Consider the following 26,791-nt stretch of genomic DNA (forward strand, 5'->3'; position numbering starts at 1 on the left):
TCGTCCTGCTTTCAGCAACGGCACCCACTGACTGTTGAAGAGATGTATGAAGACATTAGCCAGGACCATGTCAAGAAAACAGTGACGATTGAAAATCATCCTCATTTGCCTCCACCTTCAATGTGTTCTGTTCATCCATGCAGGTATTTATTTTCAATTTTCAAAGGTCTAAAAATTAATGAGAATTAAGGATTCATAAATAAGGAAGCTAAAATGAAACTGTACAATGCAAACGAGTAATTTTTAAAATAACTGCTAGTTCAGAATAATGTCTTTAACTTTAATTATTCTGTGAAAAACAACTACTTCCACTAAATTATCTATTTCCAAAAAGTAATTTCTAAATTTCTGCATATAGTTATGGGAATTTGAATATACATTTATTGAGCATCTGATTTACGGTTGATAAGTAAGTGCTTGGATTTTCCTAAAGATGAAGCAAGGATAAAGTTGAGGATATAATTTCTGATATTCATATTTCTCAACATCTTTTTGATGAATTCAGTGTCAAATAATATTCGCTATAAATATACCCTGATCTGCAATATAATACCTCATTAGAATGGCTTACATCTGTGGATTTTCCTGACTACGCATCATTTGCACTTTGAGGCCCAGGCAAAGTCAGTTGTCACTCTGTTGACTTTAAATCGACATGAACGTTGCACTCCTGTTCCACTTGAGGTGGAGTTGCATTCTTCTGCCACTCATCTTGCTCCATAAGGATGTCTGGTTACTTGACTCAGCTCTTTGTGAGAGTTTTCAAGTGAAGCTGTCATGCTGGATTATTAAGAAACTGAATCCTCTAGGTTACCTGCCACTACTTCAGTGACTAAGGAAACTCTTCTCTCCATTTCAGGCAAAGTGGAAATCCTGAAATCTTTTTTCAAGTTTGAGGCTTGATGTCATTGGATAGGATAGATGGTTAAAACATACTTAATTCACAGGAATAATTTATTTGGATGACAGAATTGCTTTTCCAGGTACTCGTGGTTTGAAGGCAATTGTTTCAGGACTGTACCGAGTCAGAGGGTAGCTTGTAATGGACTAAAAAAGCTAAAAATAGTTATATGTAGTAACTTAAAATAATCAATTTCCGTCTGTTGCAAAAGGACGGGCTTTTGGTCTGACCAAATTTATTAGCAGGTGAGTCAGTACATCTTTTTAAAAATCTTAAAAGTTCATCATTAGTTACTTCCTCAAAGAGGTAGGGTCCTCGATATTTATAGGGAGGGTGCGAGGAGCTGGAAAATGGCCGAGGAACTCAGCAATGCCACCATCCTGGAGGTCCTAACACATCTGACAGCAGGGCCTTATCATTTTGGGATCTGTTTCCCACCTGGCAACCAGCCAAATTGACAGCCTTGTAGGTGGACAGGAGGGAAAACCAGAAGCAATTAGAAGGGAGGGAGGTCGGACATCGCAGTGTTGGTTGGGGGTGGGGCAGTGGGGGGAGAGAGATTGGAGAGACATCGGGATGGGGGGGGGGCAGGTGGATAGCGACCGTGATTGGCAGAAGGGAGGCTGAAGGCTTCCTTGAAGGACATGGGGAGTACTGCTGCTCCTCCTAGCTCACAAGGAGTGCTGGAAAAAGACACGCGTTGTAGAACTGGCAGCTTCTGCCTCCTTTTCATTGCCTTTCCACGGCAAGACATTAGGATGCTACAATTCCCACTGCCGTAAAAACTGCAGCAAGCACGTACACCGTGGGTTATGTTCATGTTTTGAGCATTTGGCAGTTTAACCCTCTTCCACATGTTATAGGGAGTTGGGGTTAATATTGAGGTCAAAGTCTCTATAATAAAGCTGAATTTTTTGGTTAACCTTAATGAAATAATGGAATAAAATGGTCAAAGTTTAATAAAACCGTTTTCAAAAAATACCCTACTTTTTTAGAAGCTATTTTTCTGTTTATAATCTAACAGTTCTCATTCATTTATGCAATCTCCTGAAAAGCTATAAGCTATCATCAGTTTAAGCTACAAATACTATAACATCTGAGGAGATAATACCAAAATATCTAATAAATATACCTTAATATGTTTTAATTCTGAACTACGCTAGTTCAAATATAGATTTTTTTTTTTGTGTTTTAAGATTATGCTTTCTCCAAACTGTAAGCGCAATGTGTCATTATGTATTTTTCTCATTGTTATTCTATTTCAGCTGCGCTGATGTGATTGCACAACCTTCTGTCTGTTCATTTTGTGCAGATTTCAACTAGTTCCTTATCTTTGGTTTGTAACTTAATGACTGGAAGTAGATATTGTTAGTAAATAGCAGTACTTTGTGTAAGAAATACATGATCACTGGCATATCATTTGACATATGACCAGTGAGGATGGTGCATTGCTTTTACTTTCCTCTGACCCAAGTGTCTCAATTTAATCTTGTATCTATGGTCTCCCATTCTAGACAGCTCAACTACTGAAAGCAGTCTGCTTCAATCTATGCTGTCGATCCTTTAATAATTTTAAACTTTGCTATCATTTTGCCCATTAACTGTGTTCTATCAACAAAAAATTTCAAGTCTGTCCGTCTTATTTGTATTTTCTCATACCAGGCAGCACCCAGGTGAAAATGTGTTGCAACCTCTCTAGTATCTCAATATACTTGTGATATTATGGAGCTCTATACTGCACACATTACTGTAACCAAGACTTTAAGATTTTATATCAGAAAGTGAGAAATAGAAGCAGGCGTAGATCATTCAGCCCTTTGAGCCTGCTTTGTCATTCAATAAGATCATGGTTGACCTACCTCAATTTCACCTTCCTGCACTATCCCCATATCCTTTTAATTCCCTTAGTACCGACCTCTGTCTTGAATATACTCAACAACTGAGCATCCCTACCTCTTTGGGGTAGAGAACGCCAAGGATTCACAACTTTTTAGTGAAGAAATTTCTCCTCATCTCAGTCCTAAATGCCAAACAGCTTGTTCTGAGATTGTGACTCTTAGTTCTAGACCAGTAATTCTCAAACTTTACCGGTTAAAGGAACCCTGTTCAAATGGATTAGGAATCGTGGCCCATGCCCCCCAACTAAATTCTACTAAATAATATCCATAATATGATAGTTCTGCATGCAGTGAGTGTTTTAATACTGCTTTTAAGCAGACAGGTATTTACAGACAGACATCAGTGAGATGGGTGTGCCTGTTTCTCACAGCAGAGTCTCTCTATCCATAGTGTGATGTTTGATAATGACACTCGTATACCATTCTCCACTTCCAGATGGGACCTGTACTTTGTCTTCATTACCATAGCAGAAAATGCTTTCACAAAGTGTATTATTGGGAAAGGTAGCACACTTTTATTGCTGCTTTTACCAATTCTAGGTACTCCGCATCAACAAAACTGGAAAGTGTTCATTCCTGAAACTTTATTCACAGCGAGCAGCCACAGGACAGTTCCACCAGCTCCTTTTCTGGTTTTCCACTTCGACGACAAGATGTCTAGAAAATGTTGGAAATGGAACACAAACTCAATTGTAGTTATCTGCTTACATTTTCAAACTAAACACTGCCAATGTTGTGGAATGAGCAAGGGTCCGTTCTTTCACACACACAGCTGTCATTGTGTTTGCATCCAGAAACTCTCAGTCATGGGAACATATCTGAAACTCCATTGCTGAGTCTAGTTTTCCAATGCTCAATTTTCTTCCAAAATGTTGCAGTCTTATCACTCACTTCAAGTATGACGAGTGTAAGTGAGGAGGTGCTTATGGGAACGATGGGCAGTCATTGCAATAGCGCTTCAACCCACAGCCTTGCCAGCATGGTGCTAATGACCACTTGTTTCACAGACCCCATCACAGAACCACTGTTCTCGACTACCCAAACAGGGGAAACGTCATCTCATTACGTCTTTACTGTTTGACTTTTGTCTTTTATCTTGTGATAAACCTAGAATTCCATTAGCTTTTTTTTAGCAGCCTTATTAACATTTTAACGTCCTGTGAACCCCCAGATCCCTCTGCTCTTCCACAGCACTGAAACTATTTCCATTCAGAGTATAATTACTGCTTTTTTTAAACCAAAATGGATCTCTTCACACTTGTGAATTCCATTGGCCACATTCTAGCCCATGCCCCACCTTATCAATATCCCTTTGTATCTTTCTATAGTATTCTTGAGAATTAACTATACTTCCTATTTTGGTATCATCTGCAAATTTGACAGGCCTCTGGGCTTTGATCCAAATCATAAAATCCATCAAAACTAAATACTATGGGATGCCACCGTCTACTTCCAACCACTCCAGAAAATTGGCCTTAACTCCAACTCTTTGGATATTGTTTAGAAGAGGAAAAACAATTTGCTACCCTCCTCCTAATTCTAGACCCCTTAATCTTCTCTAGTAAAATCCTGTGTGATACCTTGTCGAAGGCTTTCCTAAGTGCATGTATACTACATCCACTGCATATTCCCCACTTCTACCATGTCTGTTACCTCCTCAAAAATTTCAAGCTGGCTACTTCTGACTATTTTCAGTTCATCTAGGTGGGAGGCAATTTTACCCTTAAACAACTCTTTTTTTTAAAAAACCCGACTGCTGTTAAGGTAACTAGTCTGTAATTGTCCAAATGAGCTTGGTCTCCTTTTTAAAAACACATTGGCCAATCTCCAGTCCTCTGGCACCCATCCATACCCAGTAAGCCCTCCAATATAATTTCTAGGGGCGCTGTAATTTCCTCCCTCGTCTCTCTCTGGACCCTAGGATATGTCTTGTTGGGCTCTGGTTTTCTTCAGCTAAACTAATCTAAAATTTTCCTTTTATCTGCTATCATTTCGGTCATTTCGTTGGCAACCACTGCAGATTTCATCTCCTTTCCCATATCCTCTTTGTTAAAGACCAATGCAAACTTCTTAGTAAATAACTCCACTATTCGATTATCATCTATAAATTGACAGTCCTCATCTTGCAGGGGTCCCAGCTTGCTTTTAACAATTCTGTTTTTACTGATGTACTTGTAAAATATTTTACTGTTTCTTTGATTTTTTTTAAAATATTTTTCTTCATAGTCCTTTTTTGCTTTCTTCATCCTGCTCTTAACATTTTTTCCTAGTTTTTTTTTATAATCTCCTTTTAGGTGTTCAGCATTATTCTTCTCATCCTTTTAGGTTGCCCTCTTCAATTTTAAGTAGTTAATCTCTTTATTTATCTGGTGCATCCTAAAGTTGTTAGTTTTCTTTTTTAATTAAATATACTTGTTCTCTCCCCTTTTAAAAACAAAATCCACTCTTGTTCTACAATGCTGTGTGCTAATCTCTCCTCCTACCTCACAGCAGATACCTTCCTTCTCATCTTCCAAAATATGCCTAATCTAATCTGGTCTGTTGTGGTGTTTCTGTTTATATATCATTTACGGTCACTACTCCCAAAGTGCTCACCTACATTTAGTTCATCTACGTGATCTATTTCATTATTTATAACCAGATTTAGCAATGTCATTGTTATTGTAGCCTTCCTAACATATTGCTTGAGGAAGAAGTTCTGTACATATTTTAGGAATTCTTTTCCCTTTTTGTCATTTACTCCACCTCATCTCAATTGACAGGTAGATAATTAAAATATCTTGGGAGAGTTTTTTTTAATTTCTGCTCATCGCTCCAATCTGACTGGAAGGTTTCTCTGACAAAGGTTCATTGTCCTGAAAAGTTAATTCTGTTTCTCTCTCCACAGGTGCTGCCTAACCTGCTGAGGAACATACCCTCTAATCTTTTTTGTAGTGCGCGGGCAATGTACTTCAGTGAGCAGGCCCTTTAAATTTTTTGCCCAGCTGCGCACACGCAGTAACTTAAAGGGGCCAACTTGTACGTGACCTGCTTGGGAACTTGGTGATGTAGCTTAGAGGGAACATTGCTACTGAGTATTTTCAGCATTTTCTGTTTTTATTGCAGATTTTCTTTTCCCTTTCCTTTGCACAGTTTGAAGGTCTGTAATATGCCGCTAACAAGCCCTTTTTTAACTTTGGGCTCAAACCACGTAGGCTCTGTATTCCTTTCTTGTTTACATCGATACTCTGCAGCAATTATTCCCTCTCATCAATATTGCAACTTCCAACTCCATTCTTAGCTTTTCTATCCCTTCCAAGTATATCCTGATATGTTATCCATTCTTGTCAGCCAGGTTTCTGTTAATGCTTTTAAGTCTAGATATTTATGTGTAAGTGACTGAATGCAATAACTTATCCTAATCATTCCTGAGAGATCACTTATATTTGTTCTCTCTTCTGCCAGTGCTCCGTGTGTATTTGTAAGTAGTCGTTTTAAATTAACTAACTTCTTATTTTACAGACATGCGGAGGTAATGAAAAAAATAATTGAAACAGTTGCAGAAGGAGGTGGTGAACTTGGTGTACACATGTATCCTTGGATGTTAACAAACTGAACCAAAATTTTAATCGAAGCTTAGATTTTCATATTTTTCCTTTTCTCGTAACAAATTACATTTATCTAGTACCTTTTAACACCCAATTTCCAACCACTCCTTTCCTCACAGGTATCAATTTTTCCATCTACCCTTGATGAAAGGCCTATAAAACAGCTGATTTCAGACTTGCAAAAGTTGTCTCCTAATCCACTGTGGCTCACCCTAATGTCTCAATCCATCTGGAGAAGAGGTGAACCACAGAGATTATAGATTCACCTCATCCAGCCAGAAATCAGCAGTTTTCTCAACCTGGGGCTAGAAAAGCTAACTGCCTGGAAAATGGTTGATTAGCAACAATGCTGGAGGGAATGCCAGCCCCTACTGGCTTATTAGGCACCATTAAGGACAGGAGTAAGTGCTAATGTAGGGAAACAGGAATATCTGGGTAGTGGGGAGGGTGGTGGGGGTGGTAAGATGGTGGAAATAGAATATCTGTAGCAGTCTGACTGGGTGAAGAGAGGTTGGGGTTAGGGGGACAGGGGAAGAAACACAATTAATACTTGACCCCGTAGCAGTAGTTAGTCTGATTATTGATTACTTGCTGAAGGGAAGCAAGCTCAGTAGAGAGTATAATGGCCTATCTCCTAAATTCCCTTTGCTGCCATCCTATTCCTTTTTTAAAATTCTTTCATGGGAAGTGGGCGTCACTGGCAAGACCAGCATTTGCAAGACCAGCATTTGTTGCCCATCCCTAATTGCACTTGAACTGACTGGCTTGCTAGGCCATTTCAGAGGGCAGTTAAGAGTCAACCACATTACTGTGGGTCTCACGACCAGCTAAGGACAGCAGATTTCCTTCAAAGGACATTAGGAACCAGATGTTTTTTTTTAACAATCGATAGTTTAATGGCACCATTACTGAGACTAGCTTTTAATTCCAGATTTTTATTAATTAACTGATTTTAAATTACACCAGCTATTGTAGTGGGATTTGAATCAGTGTCCCCAGGGCAGTAGCCTGGGCCTCTGGATTACAATCTGGAGTTGGACTCCTCCATGCTCTCAGCCAGTAGGTGAAGCTCACAGCTAGGCTGCAAGGTGCACTTAGAAGACACTGTGGTATAGCTAACTGTTCTCTTCTGTAGGCTAGATCCTCAGGTCTTCATCTGCATCCTTTGCAGCAGGGCTAGGATGTGAGATTGCTCTCACAGGGACATGCTTCCTGGACCATACTATTAACTTGCCCTTACTCCTGGCCACTTGCCGTGTGAAATTTCTGTACTTCTAGCCTTTAAACTATAAAGATGGCAATCCCTGAGCTATTGTTTGCTTGCATAAGGTTGAGTGACTTCACAGGGAAGCTGTCCCTTTTCTCCAGGCATGTTGTGCCTTCTGGAGTTTCAGGATTTGAGAGGGACAGGGGTTAGCAGTTGGTGGCAAGGGTAAACCGGGACAGATGAGTGACTGCTGAAAGCAGCTTTTTTTAAAAATCATACATAGTGTGGGAGGATAAGATTTCAAAAAGCCAAAATGGGTGAGATGGCTAAAAACCCTATGGGATTTCTCCAGAAGCCACACTATTGACGTCCCCCTCCCCCTCCACCCCTGACCACAATGTCCATGAGTGCGTCTTGCAGAGAGGACAGGATGTGTATCTTCTGACCACCTCTTGTGGCTGTCTGTTCCTTGTTACTGTTCATAGCTTCTCCTACCAGCAAAAAGCTATTAGTTTTAGCCTAGTGAGATGTTTTGAGGATGTGCATGTCGGAGTAAAATAGTGTTGCTGATGTGTGAAAAATGGCACAGGTGTGAGGAGGTGAGGGAATTGATAATGATAGTGGGCGTAGAGGGCTACAGTAGCAGTAGAAAGAAGCAAATGCTGATGAACCTCTGTTTCTCCAACTGATGGAACCACCATATCATTATGCACTCACAACTTTATCTGCTGCTCATAACACCACTCATGTGGAACTCCTTGTACTTGCTATTTCCTAGTAGAGGCTGAAACCTGCCTTTGTCAGTTATCTATTGACCAGCAAATGAATATACTGCTTGGGAGTTGGGAACTGAGGGGTGAGCAGTATCTGGGATTCCAATGGCTCCAAGATAACACAACTGACAAGAAGTTTAAAACTAATACAACCATTTGGCAGACTCTGTAATCCAATAAATGAACCAGGTAAGGCTTTAATTCCAGGGCACTGGTGTTGGTTGATCAGTCAGCCTAGCTCCCTGATGGAACCTGGAGGGGTAACCCTGTGACTGAGAGCTGGACTTTTTTGCCCATTTAGCATGAGATAGCCCTGCAAGCCAGTGCCCCACAAGTAAGGTGGTCTTAGCTGGGCATGCAGCAGGAAGCTTAGCAGTGTTCCATACTGCCAAGCTGTATTATGTTAGCTGATTAAACTCCAGCAATACCTTCATACACTTGGCTTTCCTTAAACCTTGGATCTGCCAACATATGCCTAAGCTCTCTGGACTTGGGTGAGTGGGATGTGCCACTATAGAGTGAGAGTGTATACTCTGTATAGGGCAAGAAGCAATTTTGTACGTGCAGATTTCTGAATAGCTTGTCTTAAGAGACTTTTTAAAAACATAGCAATGAGTTTCACATGTGAGCTATCCAGTTGACCAAAAATGTCATCTGTATGAGTATTGCCATAATGGGTACTGCTCTTTTACATGTGCTAGCTCATGTGTGAGCAGCCCTTTTATACAGTAAGAAATACTCCACATGGCACATAAACCTTTTTAAAATGCTCAATTAAATTTAGTATATTTTCATTAAACTGACTTCATTCTGAAGTTAATAGAATCAAAAATCAAAAGCTAAACTATACATAATCACATTACACTTTTTCAATCAATTGTTAGACACCTGGGAAGGCACTAAGACCACAAAGAAATCTTTCCTGTAAAGCATGAGTTTCAAGTTATTTCCAATTCAAATTTGCCATGTCTGATTAAATACTTTGGCCAAGCTTGGTGCCTTAGAGATCGAAGATCATGCATAAAGAGAGTGAGAAAATACATCTAATAGTTTAAAACACAGGAAAGAAAGATAACATGAAGGTGAATGTAAGATACTTAATGTATAATGGCATCTGGATTTCAGATTGATCTGAACAATCCTTGGCACTCAACTATGATGCCACTGGCAGGATGTGCTCCGCAAAGTGTTAGCTCCCAGGTTGCATCTCAATATTTTATGGTTTAAATCTGACAGAATGAGGAAGTAAGTATATGGGAATCTTTTCTTCATTAAATTTAAGATTATGTGGCAATGCATAGTTCCTCTTTGTTCTTGTTTCTATTTTACTTCTGTCTTCAGTTCCTTTTACCCTATGGCTGTAAGGTAGTTTGAAGTAACCACAAATAAGATCACTTAATATATATTGCATGTTTTTAATTATTAACCTCTTCAGTCATAGAGGATTTCTAGATGCCCTCCTGAGGAAACAGGAGTATTCAGACTTGAATGCTTAAGTATTAATTTGCATCTTTAAAAAACATTAGAGCGATATTAGTTGTATTGGTTTTTATTGATGTTTCCTTAATCTATTGGTTTTCAGGTACCTTCTTATTTTTTTGAAATTTGTTCAAGCAGTCATTCCAACAATTGAATATGATTACACAAGACACTTTACCATGTAACTCCAAAAGTTTACACAATCAAAATATTCTCAGAATGTGTTCTGGGTTGTCAAAGTGCTGCTGCCTTTCAATTGTAGCTAATAATTCACTCAACGTAATTCTGACCATTGCTTGTTCAGGTTCAGTTCCTTTTCACAGAAGTTCTGTGATGAGATTGGCGAGAGCTTGTCTGTTTATACGTATGAAGAAGCTGAATTCAATTACAATTACTGAATTCAATTACTTTTTTTTCCATGAACTCCTCATTTTGTGCTCCTCTGTTCTACTTTTGACTAAACAACTAAAACAAATGCAGACTCCAATTCATGTTTCATTACATTTTGAAAGTAAGATGTGTTTACTTCTATTAAACCAGTTTATATTTGCAGTATACAAATAAACTAAAAGGTCTGACTAAGTTTTTCTTAAAATGTTTTGTTTTCCTTGCAATGGAATTGTAGCATAAGTCAGTTCTTGTCACATTGGGTAAAAGATATCTTTGGCATCTAACTGGATAATAGTGAACATAATTAACATTGAACAAGCAAGAAGGTAGACTTAATTTAGAGCAAGAAACTGAGGGTGGGACTATAAATGTATTCCTCTGCTGCTATGAGCTGATGCTTATCCTGTTTTTGGATTAAATTGTTCCATTGATTGTTAATATGTCATAATCCTTGACCATATTGAACCAGCAATACTTTAATTGCATGTTTTCTTGTCAAATTTTAACTCCATCATATTGTGGACTGTTTGGAATAGATTAAAAAATTTTAACTTCAATTATCTGAATATGTTGGAGAAGCTGGGGCAGTTCTCCTTGGAGAAGAGAAGATTAAGAGGAGATTTGATAGAGGTGTTCAAAATCAGAGGTGTCTGGATAAGGAGAAACTGTTCCCATTGGCCAAAGGATCCAAAACCAGATGATACCGATTTAAGGTTATTGGCAAACGAAGCAAGGGCAAAATGAGGAAAAGCACTTTTACACTGAGTGGTTAGGATCTGGAATGCACTGCCTGAGAGTGTGGTGGAGGCAGATTCAATCGAGGCCTTCAAAAGAGAACGGGATAATTATCTGAAGAGAAAAAATTTGCAGGACTATGGGGAAAAAGCAGGGGAGTGGGACTAGATAAGTTGCTTTGCAGAGAGACAGCACAGACATGGCTGGCCAAATGGCTGTCTTCTGTGCTGTAACCATTCTATAATTCTAGATGCAAGACCAAAGGACTCTGCAACATGCCTTAATTTCTTTTAAAATTGTAGTATTGTCAATTAGCTTCTCCAATGCTGAGCTATATAATTTCACAATGTTCTTACTCAGAACTAACAGGAACAACATGCTACTGCATGAATCATTATTTCCTTTCTTGCCATACTGTGTGCATTTCAATTTTCATTTAACAACCACAACTTACATTTGTATGCTGCCTTTAACATAGTAAAACATCTCAAGTGTTATCAAACAAAATTTGACAACGAGCCACATAGAGATATTAGGACAAGCAGATACAGTAAGACTAACAACAATGTATTTGGGGTGGCGCAGTGGTTAGCACCGCAGCCTTACAGCTCCAGCGACCCGGGTTCAGTTCTGGGTACTGCCTGTGCGGAGTTTGCAAGTTCTTCCTGTGACCACGTGGGTTTCCGCCGTAAATGGCCATAAATTGGCCATTGTAAATTGCCCCTAGTGTAGGTAGGTTGTAGGTGAATTGAGGGAAGGTGGGGATGTGGTAAGGAATATGGGATTAATGTAGGATTAGTATAAATGGGTGGTTGATGGTCGGCACAGACTCGGTGGACCAAAGAGCCTGTTTCAGTGCTGTATAGCTCTATGACTCTATTTTTTTATTTATTTATTTAGAGATACAGCACTGAAACAGGCCCTTCGGCCCACCGAGTCTGTGCCGACCAACAACCACCCATTTATACTAACCCTACAGTAATCCCATATTCCCTATCACCTACCTACACTAGGGGCAATTTACAACAGCCAATTTACCTATCACCTGCAAGTCTTTGGCTGTGGGAGGAAACCGGAGCACCCGGGGAAAACCCGACTCCAGCTTATATTTTTTGGTAAACTTGTATGTATATGAAGGTAAGCACAAAAGACTGTCTTCCAGTGTTGGTATCAATTGTTCCCTGGTCAAACCAAATGCAGAGTCAAATTTTATCTGCTGCCTTAAAACTGTATTTAGTATTAATTTCAGGAAAAAAAAACTTCTACTGCACCAATACAATATTTCTGTTCCCTACACCAAGCATTCTATGGCCCTTCTAAATGAGATTTCCAATTTAATACTAGTCTGTGCCAAAACTCTTTATGAAATGAAACGCAGATTCATAAATTTCCAAATACATGCTCAAAACCCACAATAAAATGATTGGTATTGAATTATATATTAAGAAATGGAGTGCAGTAAATACAAAGGAGTAAATCATAAAGAAAAGTGATTGGAAGTGAATATTGGGCAGAAAAGAACAATAAAAGAGCAGTGAAATAATAAAAACTTAGCTGTTTCATTTTTGTTTTAATAATGCAAGTATTGCAGATGAATGTTCGAAGAATTGAAAACTTGCATTTTTGTGTAGTTCCTCTCCTATCTCCCCTTGTGCCCTTTCCAAGCTCATCTTTTCCATGAGGCCCCACCTCCTGCTCCATTGACTGTATTCTCACCCAACTTCTGTACCTGGTCCACATTTTAGCTAATATGGTTAACAGTTTTCTCTCCTCAGGTACTTCTCCCCCTCCCCTTCAAATCTGTTATCAACCCTCTCAAATGAACAACCCGTGGACCCCTCTGTCCTTGCAAACAAAGCGCTCCATCTACAACCTTTCCTCGCCAAAGCCCTTGAATGCACTGTCACCTCCCAAATCCTTGCCCACCTTTCCCAGGCCTCCATGTTTGTATTCCTTCAATCAGGTTTCTGTCACTGCCACAGAACCCAAATAGCTCTTATCAAAATCACACATGACATCCTGTGTGACATTGGTAAACTATTCCTCCTTGTCCTCAACCTGGCTGCAGCCTTTGACACGGTTGACCAGTCTGTTCACAACCTTAGTGTTGTATTTGATCCTGAGGTAGGCTTCCAATCACATATCTGCACCTTCACTAGGACACTTATTTCCACCTCTAACATTGCTTGACACCGCCTTGCCTTCGCTCATCTGCTGAAACATTCATCCATGCATTACTTATCTCTAGACTTAACTACTCCAACGCACTTATGGCCGGCCTCCCATTTTCCAGTCTCCATAAACTTATGCTCATCTGAAACTCTGCTGCCAATATCCTAGCTCACACCAAGTCCTGTTCATCCATCATTCCGTGCTCGCTGATCTGCATTGGGCTCCCAGATAAACAACTCCTATATTTCAAAATTCTAATCCTTGTTTTCAGATCCCTCCATGGCCTCGCCCTTCCCTATCTCTAACTTCCTCCAGCTCTATAACTCTCCGAAATACCTGTCCTCCAGTTCTGGCCTCTTGCGCATCTGGATTTGAATCGTACCGCCACTGGCAGTTGTGCATTAAGCTGTCAAAGTCTTAAGCTCTAGAATTCCCTTCCTGAACCTCCCTGCCTCTCCTCCTTTAAGACGCTCCTTAAAACTGCCCTCTTTGGTCATCTGCCCTAATATCTCCTTGTGTGCCTCAGAGATTTTTTAAAAATTTGTTCATGGAATGTGGGCGTCGCTGGTGAGGCCAGCATTTATTGCCCATCTCTAATTGCCCTTGAGAAGGAAGTCGTGAGCTGCTGCCTTGAACGGCTGTAGTCCATAAGGTGAAAGTACACCCATAGTGCTGTTAGGAAGGGAATTCCAGGATTTTGACCCCGCGACATTTAAGGAACAGCGATAATTTTCCAATTCAAGATGGTGTATGACTTGGAGGGGAACTTGCAGTTCATGTTCCCATGCACCAGTTGTCCTTGTCCTTCTAGGTGGTAGAGGTCCCCAGTTTGGAAGGTGCTGTCAAAGGAGCCTTGGTGAGTTGCTGCAATGCATCTTGGAGATGGTACACACTGCAGCCATGATGCGCCAGTGGTGGAGGGAGTGAATGTTTAATGTAAGTGGAGTGCATTGTCCTGGATGATGTCGAGCTTTGAGTATCAGCAGTAGTCAGCCATGCAAGTAGAGCATATTCTGTGAATGGTGGAAGGGCTTTGGGGATTTAGGAAGTGAGTCACACCACAGAATACCCAGCCCCTGGCCTGCTCTTGTAGCCACAGTATTTGTGACTGGTCCTGTTAAGTTTCTGGTCAATGGTGCCCCCTGTTCTACCCCCACCCCCCCAATCCATGATGATGATGATGGTGGATTCGACAAGGTAATGTTGTTGAACGTCAAGAGGACGGAGTTAGACTCTCGTGCTGTAGATGGTCATTGCCTGGCACTTTTGTGGTGCGAATGTTATTTTCCACTTATCAGCCCAAGCATAAATGCTGTGCAGGTCTTGCTGCAGGAGTTGCAAATGGAACTGAATACTGTAGAATCACCAGCGAACATTCCCATTTCTGAGTTTATGGTGGAGGGAACGTCATTGATGAAGCAGCTGAAGATATGTGGGCCTAGGACACTATCCTGAGGAGCTCCTGCAGTGATATCCTAGAGCTATGATTATTAGCCTCCAGCAATCACAAACATCTTTCTTTGTACTAGGTCTGATTCCAACCAGTGGAGAGTTTTCCTGATGATTGATTACGTTTAGTTTTAAGAGATACAGCACTGAAACAGGCCCTTCGGCCCACCGAGTCTGTGCCGACCATCAACCACCCATTTATACTAATCCTACACTAATTCCATATTCCTACCACATCCCCACCTGTCCCTATATTTCCCTACCACCTACCTATACTAGGGGCAATTGCTAATGGCCAATTTAACAATCAACCTGCAAGTCTTTGGCTTGTGGGAGGAAACCGGAGCACCCGGAGGAAACCCACGCAGACACGGGGAGAACTTGCAAACTCCACACAGGCAGTACCCAGAATTGAACCCGGGTCGCTGGAGCTGTGAGGCTGCGGTGCTAACCACTGTGCCGCTCGTTCATGGGATGTGAGCATCGCTGGCAAGACCATCCCTAATTGCCCTTGAAAAGGTAGTGGTGAACCGCCCCTTCAACCACTGCTGTCCATGTGGTGCAAGTACACACTGCTTTTAGGAAGGGAGGTCCAGGTTTTTGAGCCAGTGACAATTCCAAGTCCGGATGGTGTGCAGCTTTGAGGGGAACTAGCAGGTGGTGGTGTTCTCGTATCTGCTGCCCTTGTCCTTCTCGGTGCTGCCAAAGGAGGCTTGGCAACTTGCTACAGTGTCTCTTGTAGATGGTGTACACTGCTGCCATCATGCACTGGTGGTGGATAGGCTGCTTTGTCCTGCATGATATGGAGCTTCTTGAGTGTTGGAGCTGCACTCATCCAGGCAAGTGGAGTGTATTCCATCACACTCCTGACTCGTGCCTTGTAGATGGTGGACAGGCTTTGGGGAGTCAGGAGGTGGGTTACTTGCCACAAAATTCCCAGTCTCTGAGCTGTTCTTGTAGCCACAGCATTTACATGGCTGGTCCAGTTAAGTTTCTGCTCAATGGATGTTGATGATGGGAGATTCAGCAATGGTAATGCTGTTGAATGACAAGGGGAGATGGTTAGATTCTCTTGTGTTGGAGATGGTCATTGCCCAGCATTTGTGTGGTGAGAATGTTGCTGGCCACTTATCAGCCCAAGCCTGAATGTTGTTCAGGTCTTGCTGCATGTGGCATGGTCTGCTTCACTATCTTAAGCATTACGAATGGAACTGAACACTGTAATTATCAGCAAACCTCCCCACTTCTGACCTTACATTGGAGGGATTGATGAAGCAGCTGAAGATGGTTGCAAACCCCTCAGTCTTGTCTTGCACTCAGGTGCTGGGCTTTGCCTCATTGAGGATGTGGCTACTGAGGGAGTCTCCTCCTGTCAGTTGTTCACAACTGGTATGGCTGGACTGCAGAGATTTAATCTGATCCATAAGTTGTGGAATCACTTAACTCTAGCAACTGCTTCCTGCTTTTTGATAACACTTCTGTGAAGTGCCTTAGGAGATTTTACTACATTAAAGGCGCTATATAAATGCAAGTCATTGTTGGAAATATGTCCCAAGAAAAATGCAGTATAATAGGAATAAGAGACACATGGTGAAACCAAGACATTGGGAGATTGGGCCTCAAGCCTCATAACATTTTACCCACAAGCTGCTGCCACCTGTGATGTCTCCATAAGCAGTTTGCAGATTTGAGCAGCACAAATGTTGGGTTGTGGGAAGTGGCCTGAGGTAAATCCCAGGGTGACAGGAGGAGTCGATTGCATCAACTCGAGCTAGGGAAGCACTCCCTACTCCTCCTGACTCCACTGGAAGATTGTTAATAATCTTGCTTAGTAGATCCATAGATTGACCACTCGCTCACTGAAATTATGTTTCCATGGATTTGTTTGAATTCACACCATTCAAGTGCAAGCCATGTCCCTTGGTTCTCAATCAGCAGAATCTTGGAATGGATTATGTAAGCTGCCTTTCAGCAGTTTCAAGAAGAGAAATCTGGTTCATTATGGGGATTCCCAAATTCATCTTATTAATGGAGGTAGGACAGGATCAGGAGGAAGAGGAAATGACAGATATAGAGGCCACACCAAAGGAAAAGGCCAACTAGGAGATGCCCTTCAACAAAGATCTACATGCCACTTCCTCGATCTCTTCAAAGAAGTCTACTTAAGCAGACAATGGTAAGGAAGTATAGAAGGAACTCTTGTCACCTGTGCAAAGTAACCTCCAACTATCCTCTCAACCAAATAGGAACATACATAGGTCATTCAGCTCCTCAAGCTTATTCCACCATTCAAATATGATCTGTACCTCAACCCCATTTACCCATCTTTGATCCGTATTCCTTGATGCCTTTACCTAACAAAAGTCAATTGACTCCAACATCCACAGGTTTTGGGGACACAGTTCCAGATTTCTACTGCCCTTTGAGTGGAACAGGTGCTTCCAGATTTTGTTCCTGAATGGCCCAGTTCTAATAAGATTATGTCCCCTTATTTCTGATGCCCCCACCAGAGCAAATAGTTTCTCCATATCTCCCCTATCAAATCTTTTTAACATTTTTAAACATCTCCATTAGATTACACCTCAATCCTCTATATTCAAGGGAATACAAGATAAGTTTATACATCTGCCCTTGTAATTTAACCCTGTAAGCCCTAGTATCATTCTGGTGGATCTGTGCTATACCTACTCCGTGCCCAAACCTGAACACCACCCAAGATAGGGTCTGGACAAGGCTCTATTGAGTTGATTCATGACTTCCTCCCCTTCGTATTTCAGTCCCTTTTGAGATCGAGGCTAGCTTTACATTTGACTTTTTGATTGCTATTTGTACCTATCAACTATATTTTCATGAATTGTACGTGGACATCCAAATCTCTTTGAATCATTGAATCATAGAAATTTACACATCAGAAGGAGGCCATTTGACCTATCATGTCTGCGCTGACCAACAGGTGGCCAACCTAATCCCACTTTCCAGCTCTTGTAGGTTACAGCACTTCAAGTGTATATCCAAGAATTGTTTTAATGTTTTGTGGGTTTCTGCCTGTACCACCCTTACAGACAGTGAGTTCCAGATCACCCCACCTCTGGGTGAAAAAAACTTCCCTTGAATCACCTCTAAACTTCCTACCTCTTGCAGTAAATTTATGCTCCCTGGTTATGGACCCCTCAAACAAGAAGAATAGGAACTTCCTATCCAATAAATCTAGACCCCTAATAATTTTACACACTTTGTTAGAGACAGGAGGTAAGGGGTGTGGTAGTACCTACTGTTCACCTCCCAACTGACTGAAATCGTGTTTTGTTAAAAATGATTATTCCTTGAGTGTTTTTTGGGTAAAATAAACAGACAAATGACAGGTTTCCTCGTAGGTAAAAAAAAGATTATTTTTACGCAATTCCCAAAATGGTCGCAACCTCACCCATGCACACATTCACTCAAATACGCATATACCAGAGAGATAGAGAGGAGAAGGGTCAGTGGTTTACGGCAAAAATCTGTTGAATTTTCTCATAAGGACAGTCTCTTTTAAAGGTGCAGGCCTGGATGTTCGTAGTCTTGAACTTGTTGAGGTATTGTAGGTTTTCTGGTGGTTAAGACTTCAAACTGGAGGAGGTGGTCACTTTACATTCTCTGCTGCAGCATGTTGAATTGTAGAATTAACAGCAGGGGTCCTTTCTTGCCTGGCTTGACTTCTTTCTACAGCCACTGGCTGGACTGCTTGTTGTGTTTTCTCCTCTCTCTAGAGGACTACCTTCTAAGGTCAAAATCCATCATATTAGCATTTCTGTTAATTGACGTATGGCCTTCTCCCCTGTGTGACCACACAATGGACCAGGATGTGGAATCCATGGTTATCTATTGATGTCTGGATGGGTACCATTCTGTTATGATGTGACTGCTTCACACCTTCTTTGTCTCAGAAGAACCCATTCAATTCAGGAATATTTCTTGATGGTTTCAGCATGGGTGTAGTTAACACCTCTTAGTCTGGAATGTATACTTTTGTCCCCTTAGACAGTGAGGCAGTTTTTGAATACACAGACCAGGTCATCTGACCTTCAGTGGCCATTTTTGCAGCATATTGTCCACTTTTTTTTTTAAAGGAAAAGTCCATTTCAAAGAGTCCACATTGAATAAAGTGTGTATCTTAAAAGTTAGAAATATGATATGTCTTTCCTGGGCATGACAACTTCAATTAGGTATCCCGTCAGCTTCCTCTGTCCCAAAGAAAACAACCCTAACCTATCCAAACTTTACTCATAACTATAATTCTCCCGTCCTGGTAACATCCTCATAAATCCCTCTGTACACTCTCTAGTGCAATCACATCTTTCCTATAGTGCGGTGACCAGAACTGCATGCAGTACTGCAGCTGTGGCCTAACTTGTGTTTTATACAGTTTCAGAATAACCTCCCAGCTCTTGCATTCTATGTCTAGTCTCATAAAGGCAAGTATCCATATGCATTCTTGACCACCTTTATCTTCCTGTCCAGCCACCATCAGCGATCTGTGGACATGCACTCCAAGGTCACTCTGTTCCTCTACACTTCTCAGTATCCTACCATTTATTGTGTATTCCCTTGCCTTGTTAGCCTACCCCAAATGCATTATCTTGCACTTCTCTGGATTGACCTCCATTTGCCACTATTCTGCCCACCTGACCAGTCCATTGATATCTTCCTGCAGTCTACAGCTTTCTTCTTCATTATCGGTCCATTTTTGTATCAACTGCAAGCATTCAAATCCAAATCATTGATATATCCCACAAAAAACATATGACCTAGTACTGAGCCCAACGGAACCCCACTAGAAGCAGCCTTTCAATCACAAAAACAGCCATCGACCATTACAGTTTGCTTCCGGCCTCTGAGCCAATTTTGGATCCAATTTGCCACTTTGCCTTGAATCCCATGGGCTTTCACTTTCGTGACCAATCTGCCATGTGAGACCTTATCAAAAGCCTTCCTAAAATCCATGTAGACTATATCAAATGCACTACCCTTATCGACCCTCCTTGATGCCTCCTCAAAAAGATTCAGTGTTAGTCAAACATGACCTTCCCTTAACAAATCTGTACTGACTGTCTTTGATTAATCCATATATTTGTAAATGAAGATTTATCCTGTCCCTCAGAATTTTTTCCAATAATTTTGTCACCACCAAATTTAGGCTGACTGGTTTATCCCTTTCACCTTTTTTAAACAATGGTATTATGTTAGGTGTCCTCCAGTCCTCTGGCACCATGCCTGCAGCCAGAGAGAAAATGATGGTCAAAGCCTCCCCTATTTCTTCTCTTGCTTCCTGGAACAGCCTAGGATACATTTTGTTTGGGTCTAGGGAACTATCCACTTTCAAAGATGTTAAATCCCTTAAAATTTCCTCTTTCGCCACCTTAATTTCATCTGCTATTTCACACTCCTCCTCCCTGATTGCAATGTCTGTATCGTCCCTCTCATTTGTGTAAACCGATGCAAGGTATTCGTTAAGAACCATGCCAACATCCTCCACCTCCACACACAGTTTACCTTTTTGGTCCCTAATAGGCCCTACTCTTTCTTTAGTTATCCTCTTGCTCTTTAAGTATTTACAAAAGAAAATTGGGTTTTCCTTGATTTGCCCCTCCAGAGTTTCTAGTTTCTTATGATTTAGAAAATGCTCCTATTTGTCTATGTCTTGGACCCACTGTCATTGGTCCTGTGACCAGTGGTGTACCGCAGGGATCGGTGCTGGGACCCTTGCTGTTTGTAGTATACATTAATGATTTAGATGTGAATATAGGAGGTATGATCAGTAAGTTTGCAGATGAACGAAAATTGGTGGTGTCGTAAATGGCGAGGAGGAAAACCTTAGATTACAGGACGATAATAGATGGGCTGGTAGATGGGCAGAGCAGTGGCAAATGGAATTTAATCCTGAGAAGTGTGCGGTGATGCATTTTGGGAGAACTAACAAGGCAAGGGAATATGCAATGGATGGTAGGACCCTAGGAAGTACAGAAGGTCAGGGGGACCTTGGTGTACCTGTCCATAGATCACTGAAGGCAGCAGCACAGGTAGATAAGGTGGTTAGGAAGGCATCTGGGATACTTGCCTTTATTAGCCAAGGCATAGAATATAAGAGCAGAGAGGTTATGATGGAGCTGTATAAAATGCTAGTTAGGTCACAGCTGGAGTACAGTTCTGGTTGCCACACGATAGGAGGGATGTGATTGCAATGGAGAAGGTGCAGAGGAGATTCACCAGGATGTTGCCTGGGCTGGAGCATTTCAGCTACGAAGAGAGACTGGATAGGCTATGGTTGTTTTCCTTGGAGCAGAGAAGGCTGAGGGGGGACCTGATTGAGGTATACAAAATTATGAGGGGCATAGATGGGGGAACTAGGAAGAAACTTTTTCCCTTAGCGAAAGTGTCAATAACCAGGGGGCATAGATTTAAGGTAAGGGGCAGGAGGTTTAGAAGGGATTTGAGGAAAAGATTTTTCACCCTAAGGGTAGTTGGAATCTGAATCACACTGTCTGAGGGGTGATAGAGGCAGGTACCCTCAACATTCAAGAAGTATTTAGATGAGCACTTGAAGCGCCATAGCATACAAGGCTAAATGCCAAGTGCTGGAAAATGGGATTAGAATAGATAGGCTTGATGGCTGGCACGGACATGGTGGGCTGAAGGGCCTGTTTCTGTGTGTATAACTCAATGACTCTATGACAAAGTGAATGACTTTACACTCCCCCATATTGAGCTCCATTTTCCATAGTTCTGCTCACTCACTTAAATCTATCCATTTCCCTTTGTAACTTCCTGCTCCCATCTGCACTACTTACTGTGCCTACAGTCATCTGCGCACTTGGATATAAAACTCTCTACTCCTTCATCTAAATCATTGATAAATAAAATGAGAAGATCCGGTTCCAGTATAGATTCCCGGGGATCACCACTTGTCACATTCTGCCAATCAGGTAATGTACCCTTTGGCCTTAGTATCTGTCTTCTACCTCCCAACCAATTTACAGCCCATGTCACAAAGTTGCCTTCAATTCTGTGCACTTTCATTTTTACTAATCTCTTATCAAATGCCCTCTGGAAGTCCACATAGATAACATCCATAGACATTCCCTTATGCACCATGTTAGTGGGCTCACATTTCCCTTAACCACTTTCTCTTAGTATATTTATTAAAGAAAACTAGTCAGAATTAATTCTCCACCCTACTCCCACTCTGACCTCTTTGTCTTCGGTCTCCAACACTGTTCCAATGAAGTTCAACATAATCGTGAAGATCAGCACCTTATCATTCGATTAGGCACTCTACAGCCTTCCAGACTCCGTATTGAGTTCAACAATTTCAGTTAATTACCTCTGCCCCCATTTTTTCAGTTGCAGCTGTTGATTCCCATTTAAACCTTCTATGGAGCCATCTTTTGTTTCTTTACTTGTCCCATTACCATCTCCAAAATACTGTGGATGCTGGAAATCTAAAATAAAAACCCTGGTCCACTCCTCAATCACCAGTAACCTGCCCTCCCCTTCCCACAGCACCTATCCATGCAAGCGCAGGAGGTGTAACACCTGACATTTCACCTCCTCTCTCCTCACCATCCAAGACCCCAAACACTCCTTCCAGGTGAAATAGTGATTTGCGTGTACTTTCAATTTAGTATGCTGTATTCGCTGCTCACAATGTGGTCTGCTCTACACTGAGGAGACCAAATGCAGATTGGATGATCACTTTTCAGAACACCTCCATTCAGTCCGCAAGCAGGACCCTGAGCTTCCGGTTGCCTATCATTTTAATTCTGCACGTTGCTCCCACTCTCACCTCTCTGCCCTCAGCCTCCCGCAGTGTTCCAATGAAGCTCAATGTAAGCTCGAGAAACAGCATCTCACCTTTCAATTAAGCACTTTACAACCTTCTGGACTCAACAATGAATTCAACAATTTCAGACTGTAACCTCTGCCTCCATTTTATTTCCTTTATCTTTGCAGGTTTTGGTTTTGCTCCCTTGTTTTTTTTCTCTCTTTTTGCTTTCAGACAACAGCTGTTCATGATTTTGCCATTCACATCTCCTTTACACACATCTTTTGTTTCTTTACCTGTTCCATTAACACTCCCTTTGCCCCACGCTACTAACTCTTTTGTCATTTAATCCATCCTGTCTTCCACCCTAGTGCAGACCTTCCCTTTTGTTCTTTTTCCCACCCTCCCCCCTTTCACTTGCTTAAAACACAAGAAATGGCAGCAGAAGTAGACCATAATGCCCATCGAGCCTGCTCTGCCATTCAATATGATCATGACTGATTTTGGGCTTCAATTCCACTTTCCTGCCCGCTCCCCATATCCCTTGATTCCCTGTGAGACCAAAAATCTGTCTCTCCCAGCCTTAAATGTATTCAATGATGGAGCATCCACAACCCTCTGGGGTGGAGAATTCCAAAGATTCACAACCCTTTGAGGGTAGTAATTTCTCTTCATCTCTGTCCTGAATGATTGACCCCTTACCCTGAGACTGTGTCCCCGTGTTCTAGATTCCCTGACCAGTGGGAACAATCTCTCAGCTTCTACCCTATCAAGCCCTTTCAGAATCTTGTATATCTCAATTGGATTGCCTCTCATTCTTCTAAACTCCAGAGAATATAGGGCCAATTTACTCAGCCTCTCATCATAGGACAACCCCCTCATCTCGGGGACCAATTTAGTAAATCTTCGCTGCACTGCCTCCAGTGCAAGTATATCCTTTCTTAAATGTGGAGACCAAAACTGCACACTGTATTCCAGGTGCAGTCTCACCAAAGCCCTATACAATTTTAGTAAGACTTCTTTATTCCTGTACTCCAATCCCCTTGCAATAAAGGCCAACTTGCCATTTGCCTTCCTAATAGCCTGCTGCACCTGCATGTTTACTTTGTGCGTTACTTGTACAAGCATACCCAAGTCTCTCTGAACATCAACACTTACCAGTTTCACACCTTTTAAAAAATATTCTGCTTTTCTACTTTTACGACCAAAGAGAATAACTTCACACTCCCCTACATTATACTCCATTTGCCATCTTGTTGCCCACTCACTTAACCTGTCTATATCTTTTTGCAGCCTCTCTACATCCTCCCCGCAGCTTACCTTTCCACCAAGCTTTGTATCATCAGCAAACTTAGATACATTACTCTCTCTCGCTTCATCTAAGTCGTTAATATTGTGTAAATAGCTGAGGCCCCAGCACTGATCCTTGCGGCTCCCCATTATTCACTGCCAACTTGAAAATGCCCCATTTATGCCCACTGTCTGCTTCCTGTCTGTTAACCAATCCTCTGTCCACGCTAATATAGTACCTCCAATGCCATGAGCCCTTATCTTGCCTATTAATCTTTTATGTGGCACCTTATCGAATGCCTTTTGAAATTCCAGGTATACTACATCTCCTAGTTCCCCTTTATCTACCCTACTGGTTACATCCTCAAAAACCTCTAAGAAATTTGTCAAACAGGATCTCCCTTTAGTAAAATCATGTTGACTTGTTCTAATCATACTATGCTTTTCTAAGTGTAATGTTAAGACTTCTTTAATAATAGTTTCCAGCATCTTCCCAATGGCTTACTGGCCTGTGGTTCCCCATTTTCTCTCTATCTCCTTTCTTGAAAAGTGGGGTAACATTTGCTAACTTCCAATCTGACAGGACCATTCCTGAATCTAAGGAATTCTGGAATATCATAGCCAGCGCATCCACTATCTTTGCAGCTATCTCTTTTAGAACGGTAGGGTGTAGGCCATCGAGTCCCAGGGACTTGTCAGATTTTAGTCCCTTAAGTTTCTCCAATACGTTTTCTCAACTGATATCAATGTCCTTAATTTCCTCACTCTTTTTAGCTCCTAGGTTACTGCCTATTTCTGGTATGGAACTTGTGTCTTCCACTGTGAAGACTGACACACAATATTTTTTCAATGCCTCTGCCATTTCCTCATTCCCCATGATGATTTCTCCTGTCTCTGCCTCTAAGGGACCAATGTCTACTTTAGCTACTCTCTTCCTTTTTATGTACTTATCAAAGCTCTTACAATCTGTTTTTATATTGCTGGCCAGTTTACTCTCATTCTATTTTTTCCCTTTTTATCAATTTTATGTTGGCCCTTTGCTGGTTTCTAAAACACTCCCAATCCTCAAACTTGCTACTATTTTTTTGCAACATTGTAAGCCTCTTTTAGTCTAATACTCTCCTTAACTCCCTGAGTGAACCACAGATGGGTCTTTCTGGATGAGATACATCTCTAACTTTTCCCAGTTCTGATGAAAGGTCATCAACCTGAAACATTAACTCTTTCTCGCTCCACAGATGCTGCCTGACCTGCCAAGTCATAAAGTCAATTATGGCACAGAAGGAGGCTATTTGGCCCATCGAGTCTAAGCCAGCTCTCCATGGAGCTATGCAGTCAGTCCCAAATCCCAGCTGGAGTATTTCCAGCATTTTCTGTTTTTATTTCAGATTGCCAGCATCTGCAATATTTTACTTGCATGTCTGTGGTTGACTTTTATTCATTTCTGAATGTCAATTATCTGCTATTTATTTTTCTGATTGAAAGATTAAATTGTATCCTTCTACGAAATAGTATTTCAGCTTGTTTTTTTATTATAAAATGGTTTCAATACAAACTGGGTGATGAATGTAAGTAAAAAAACAAAAATGATGGAAATACTCAGCAGGTCAGGCAGCGTGGAGAGATCTCGGCTGACCTGCTGAGTAATTGGAGCATTTTCTCTCATTATTTCAGATTTCCAGCATTGGCAGTATTTTGCTCTTGGGTGACTGAGTAGGTTTTAGTTTTAAATTTTTTTTAAAAATTCTTTAAATTTTTGAATTGAGCAAGCCTGTCAAGTGGAGGGAGACAGACTGACAATCACAATCTAATTTACTTTTACAATGCAAAAGATTTGGGGCTAAAAATGTAACGTCTGAGCTCCCTAAGCACATATCTGAAATTGTAATCTGCCAGCTTGTGATTTTCCAACCATTCATTTTAGCAGATAGCTGATCATGGGCTGAGGTTCCACAGTTTTCTAATAATGTGCTTCTGATATGTACTTGGAGCACAGGGGTCGGATTTTAATCTCCAAATCTTTTGAGAAACAAAATGCTTACCCTTGTTTGTTCAGCTGCAGTGGATGAGTTAAACATTAATTGTTGCTGTTGAATGGGGGGAAAACTAATCTAATAACAATGTAAACTATTTGTTTCATCCAAAAAATATAAGGACTGTTTTCCTCTGCTTTATGCCTGGGCAGTGCATATTTCCCAAGGGCAGGACAAAGGAAAAAAGGTGCCCGTTGGTGGATGCCACATTGCTTGGTTGCCTAAGGGGGTGGCATGCTTGAGCCTGGAGCAGACGCAGCATAAGCATGGTAATCGTATGCTCGATATACTAGTGCTGCCCACCACATTTTCCTTTGTTCCTGGGTTGAGAATGGGCCAAATTTAGCACGTTAAATTGTAGGAAAGAAAAACACTCAGGTCAGGCAACATTTGTGGAAAGAGAAAGTGTTAATGTTTCAGGTCCATAACCTTCCATCAAATCTGGAAAACGTTTGGCTCATTAAAATTACAGTTGAACTTGCCATTTATAACCCTTGTTTCTGACAGCTCCACCTGAGATGCGCCGGTATTTTTTTTTAAGTTCCTCCGGATTTGCTCCATTTCTCCAGGATTTCTACAGATGTTGCACTGACGTTCCGGCGGATCATTTGGAGAACCTTGCACAAATTCAACTCTCAAAGAAGGGTCTTTGCACGCAGTAGGTGATTCATCACCGGGCCAGCGTGTCATTGTTTACCTGAGGCTTGTGACGGGTTTGTGCATGTTCATGGCACGATTTGTTATTTGATCTGTTAAGGATGTGGTGGAGATGGAGCGATAGAGTCTAACCCCCAGGTCACCGAGGCTGGACGGCGCACGTCAGATTCCAAATAAAACGAGGCAAGTTCAGGCACTTTGTAGAAGGAGATTTACGAGGCACGGATGAAACACCATGAAGGGCTGCTGTATACTCCTGCTGTTCATGTCATCTCTAATCCAGGGCGGATTGACGGCAGTAAGGCTGCACCATTTGGCTGCTGTTGAAATTGAATGGGTATATTCCAGGCGTGGAGGAGAAAGGTACAAATTCACTTTTCAAAAAACATTCAGTTGTTGATTTTAATGACTGACTTTTT

General features: G+C 41.4%; 2 protein-coding genes and 1 long non-coding RNA gene across 4 annotated transcripts in view; 2 read left to right on the forward strand and 1 right to left on the reverse strand.

The window, feature by feature from the left end:
- Positions 1-10,427, forward strand: part of atg3 (autophagy related 3) — a 48,840-nt gene extending 38,413 nt beyond the window's left edge. The window contains exons 9-11 of the mRNA XM_068040686.1: positions 16-143; positions 6,301-6,369; positions 9,949-10,427. Of these exons, the coding sequence (XP_067896787.1) occupies positions 16-143; positions 6,301-6,369; positions 9,949-10,030 (279 nt within the window). The 3' untranslated portion in view covers positions 10,031-10,427. The remainder of the gene's footprint in view (positions 1-15; positions 144-6,300; positions 6,370-9,948) is intronic.
- LOC137374499 (uncharacterized) lies at positions 1-26,684 on the reverse strand. The gene is made up of 3 exons (XR_010975832.1): positions 26,198-26,684; positions 3,331-3,456; positions 1-168 (listed from the first exon to the last, which is right to left on the reverse strand). It is a non-coding gene; the product is annotated as an uncharacterized lncRNA (long non-coding RNA).
- The window catches only part of f5 (coagulation factor V), a 106,362-nt gene continuing 105,875 nt past the window's right edge, over positions 26,305-26,791 (forward strand). The window contains exon 1 of one of the 2 annotated variants that reach the window (XM_068040679.1): positions 26,305-26,735. In XM_068040679.1, coding sequence (XP_067896780.1) covers positions 26,608-26,735 — 128 coding nt within the window. In that variant the 5' untranslated portion in view covers positions 26,305-26,607. The remainder of the gene's footprint in view (positions 26,736-26,791) is intronic. The other variant, XM_068040677.1, reaches the window with a different exon arrangement.

This window comes from Heterodontus francisci, chromosome 10, assembly GCF_036365525.1.
Source record: "Heterodontus francisci isolate sHetFra1 chromosome 10, sHetFra1.hap1, whole genome shotgun sequence".
NCBI classification, from domain to species: domain Eukaryota; kingdom Metazoa; phylum Chordata; class Chondrichthyes; order Heterodontiformes; family Heterodontidae; genus Heterodontus; species Heterodontus francisci.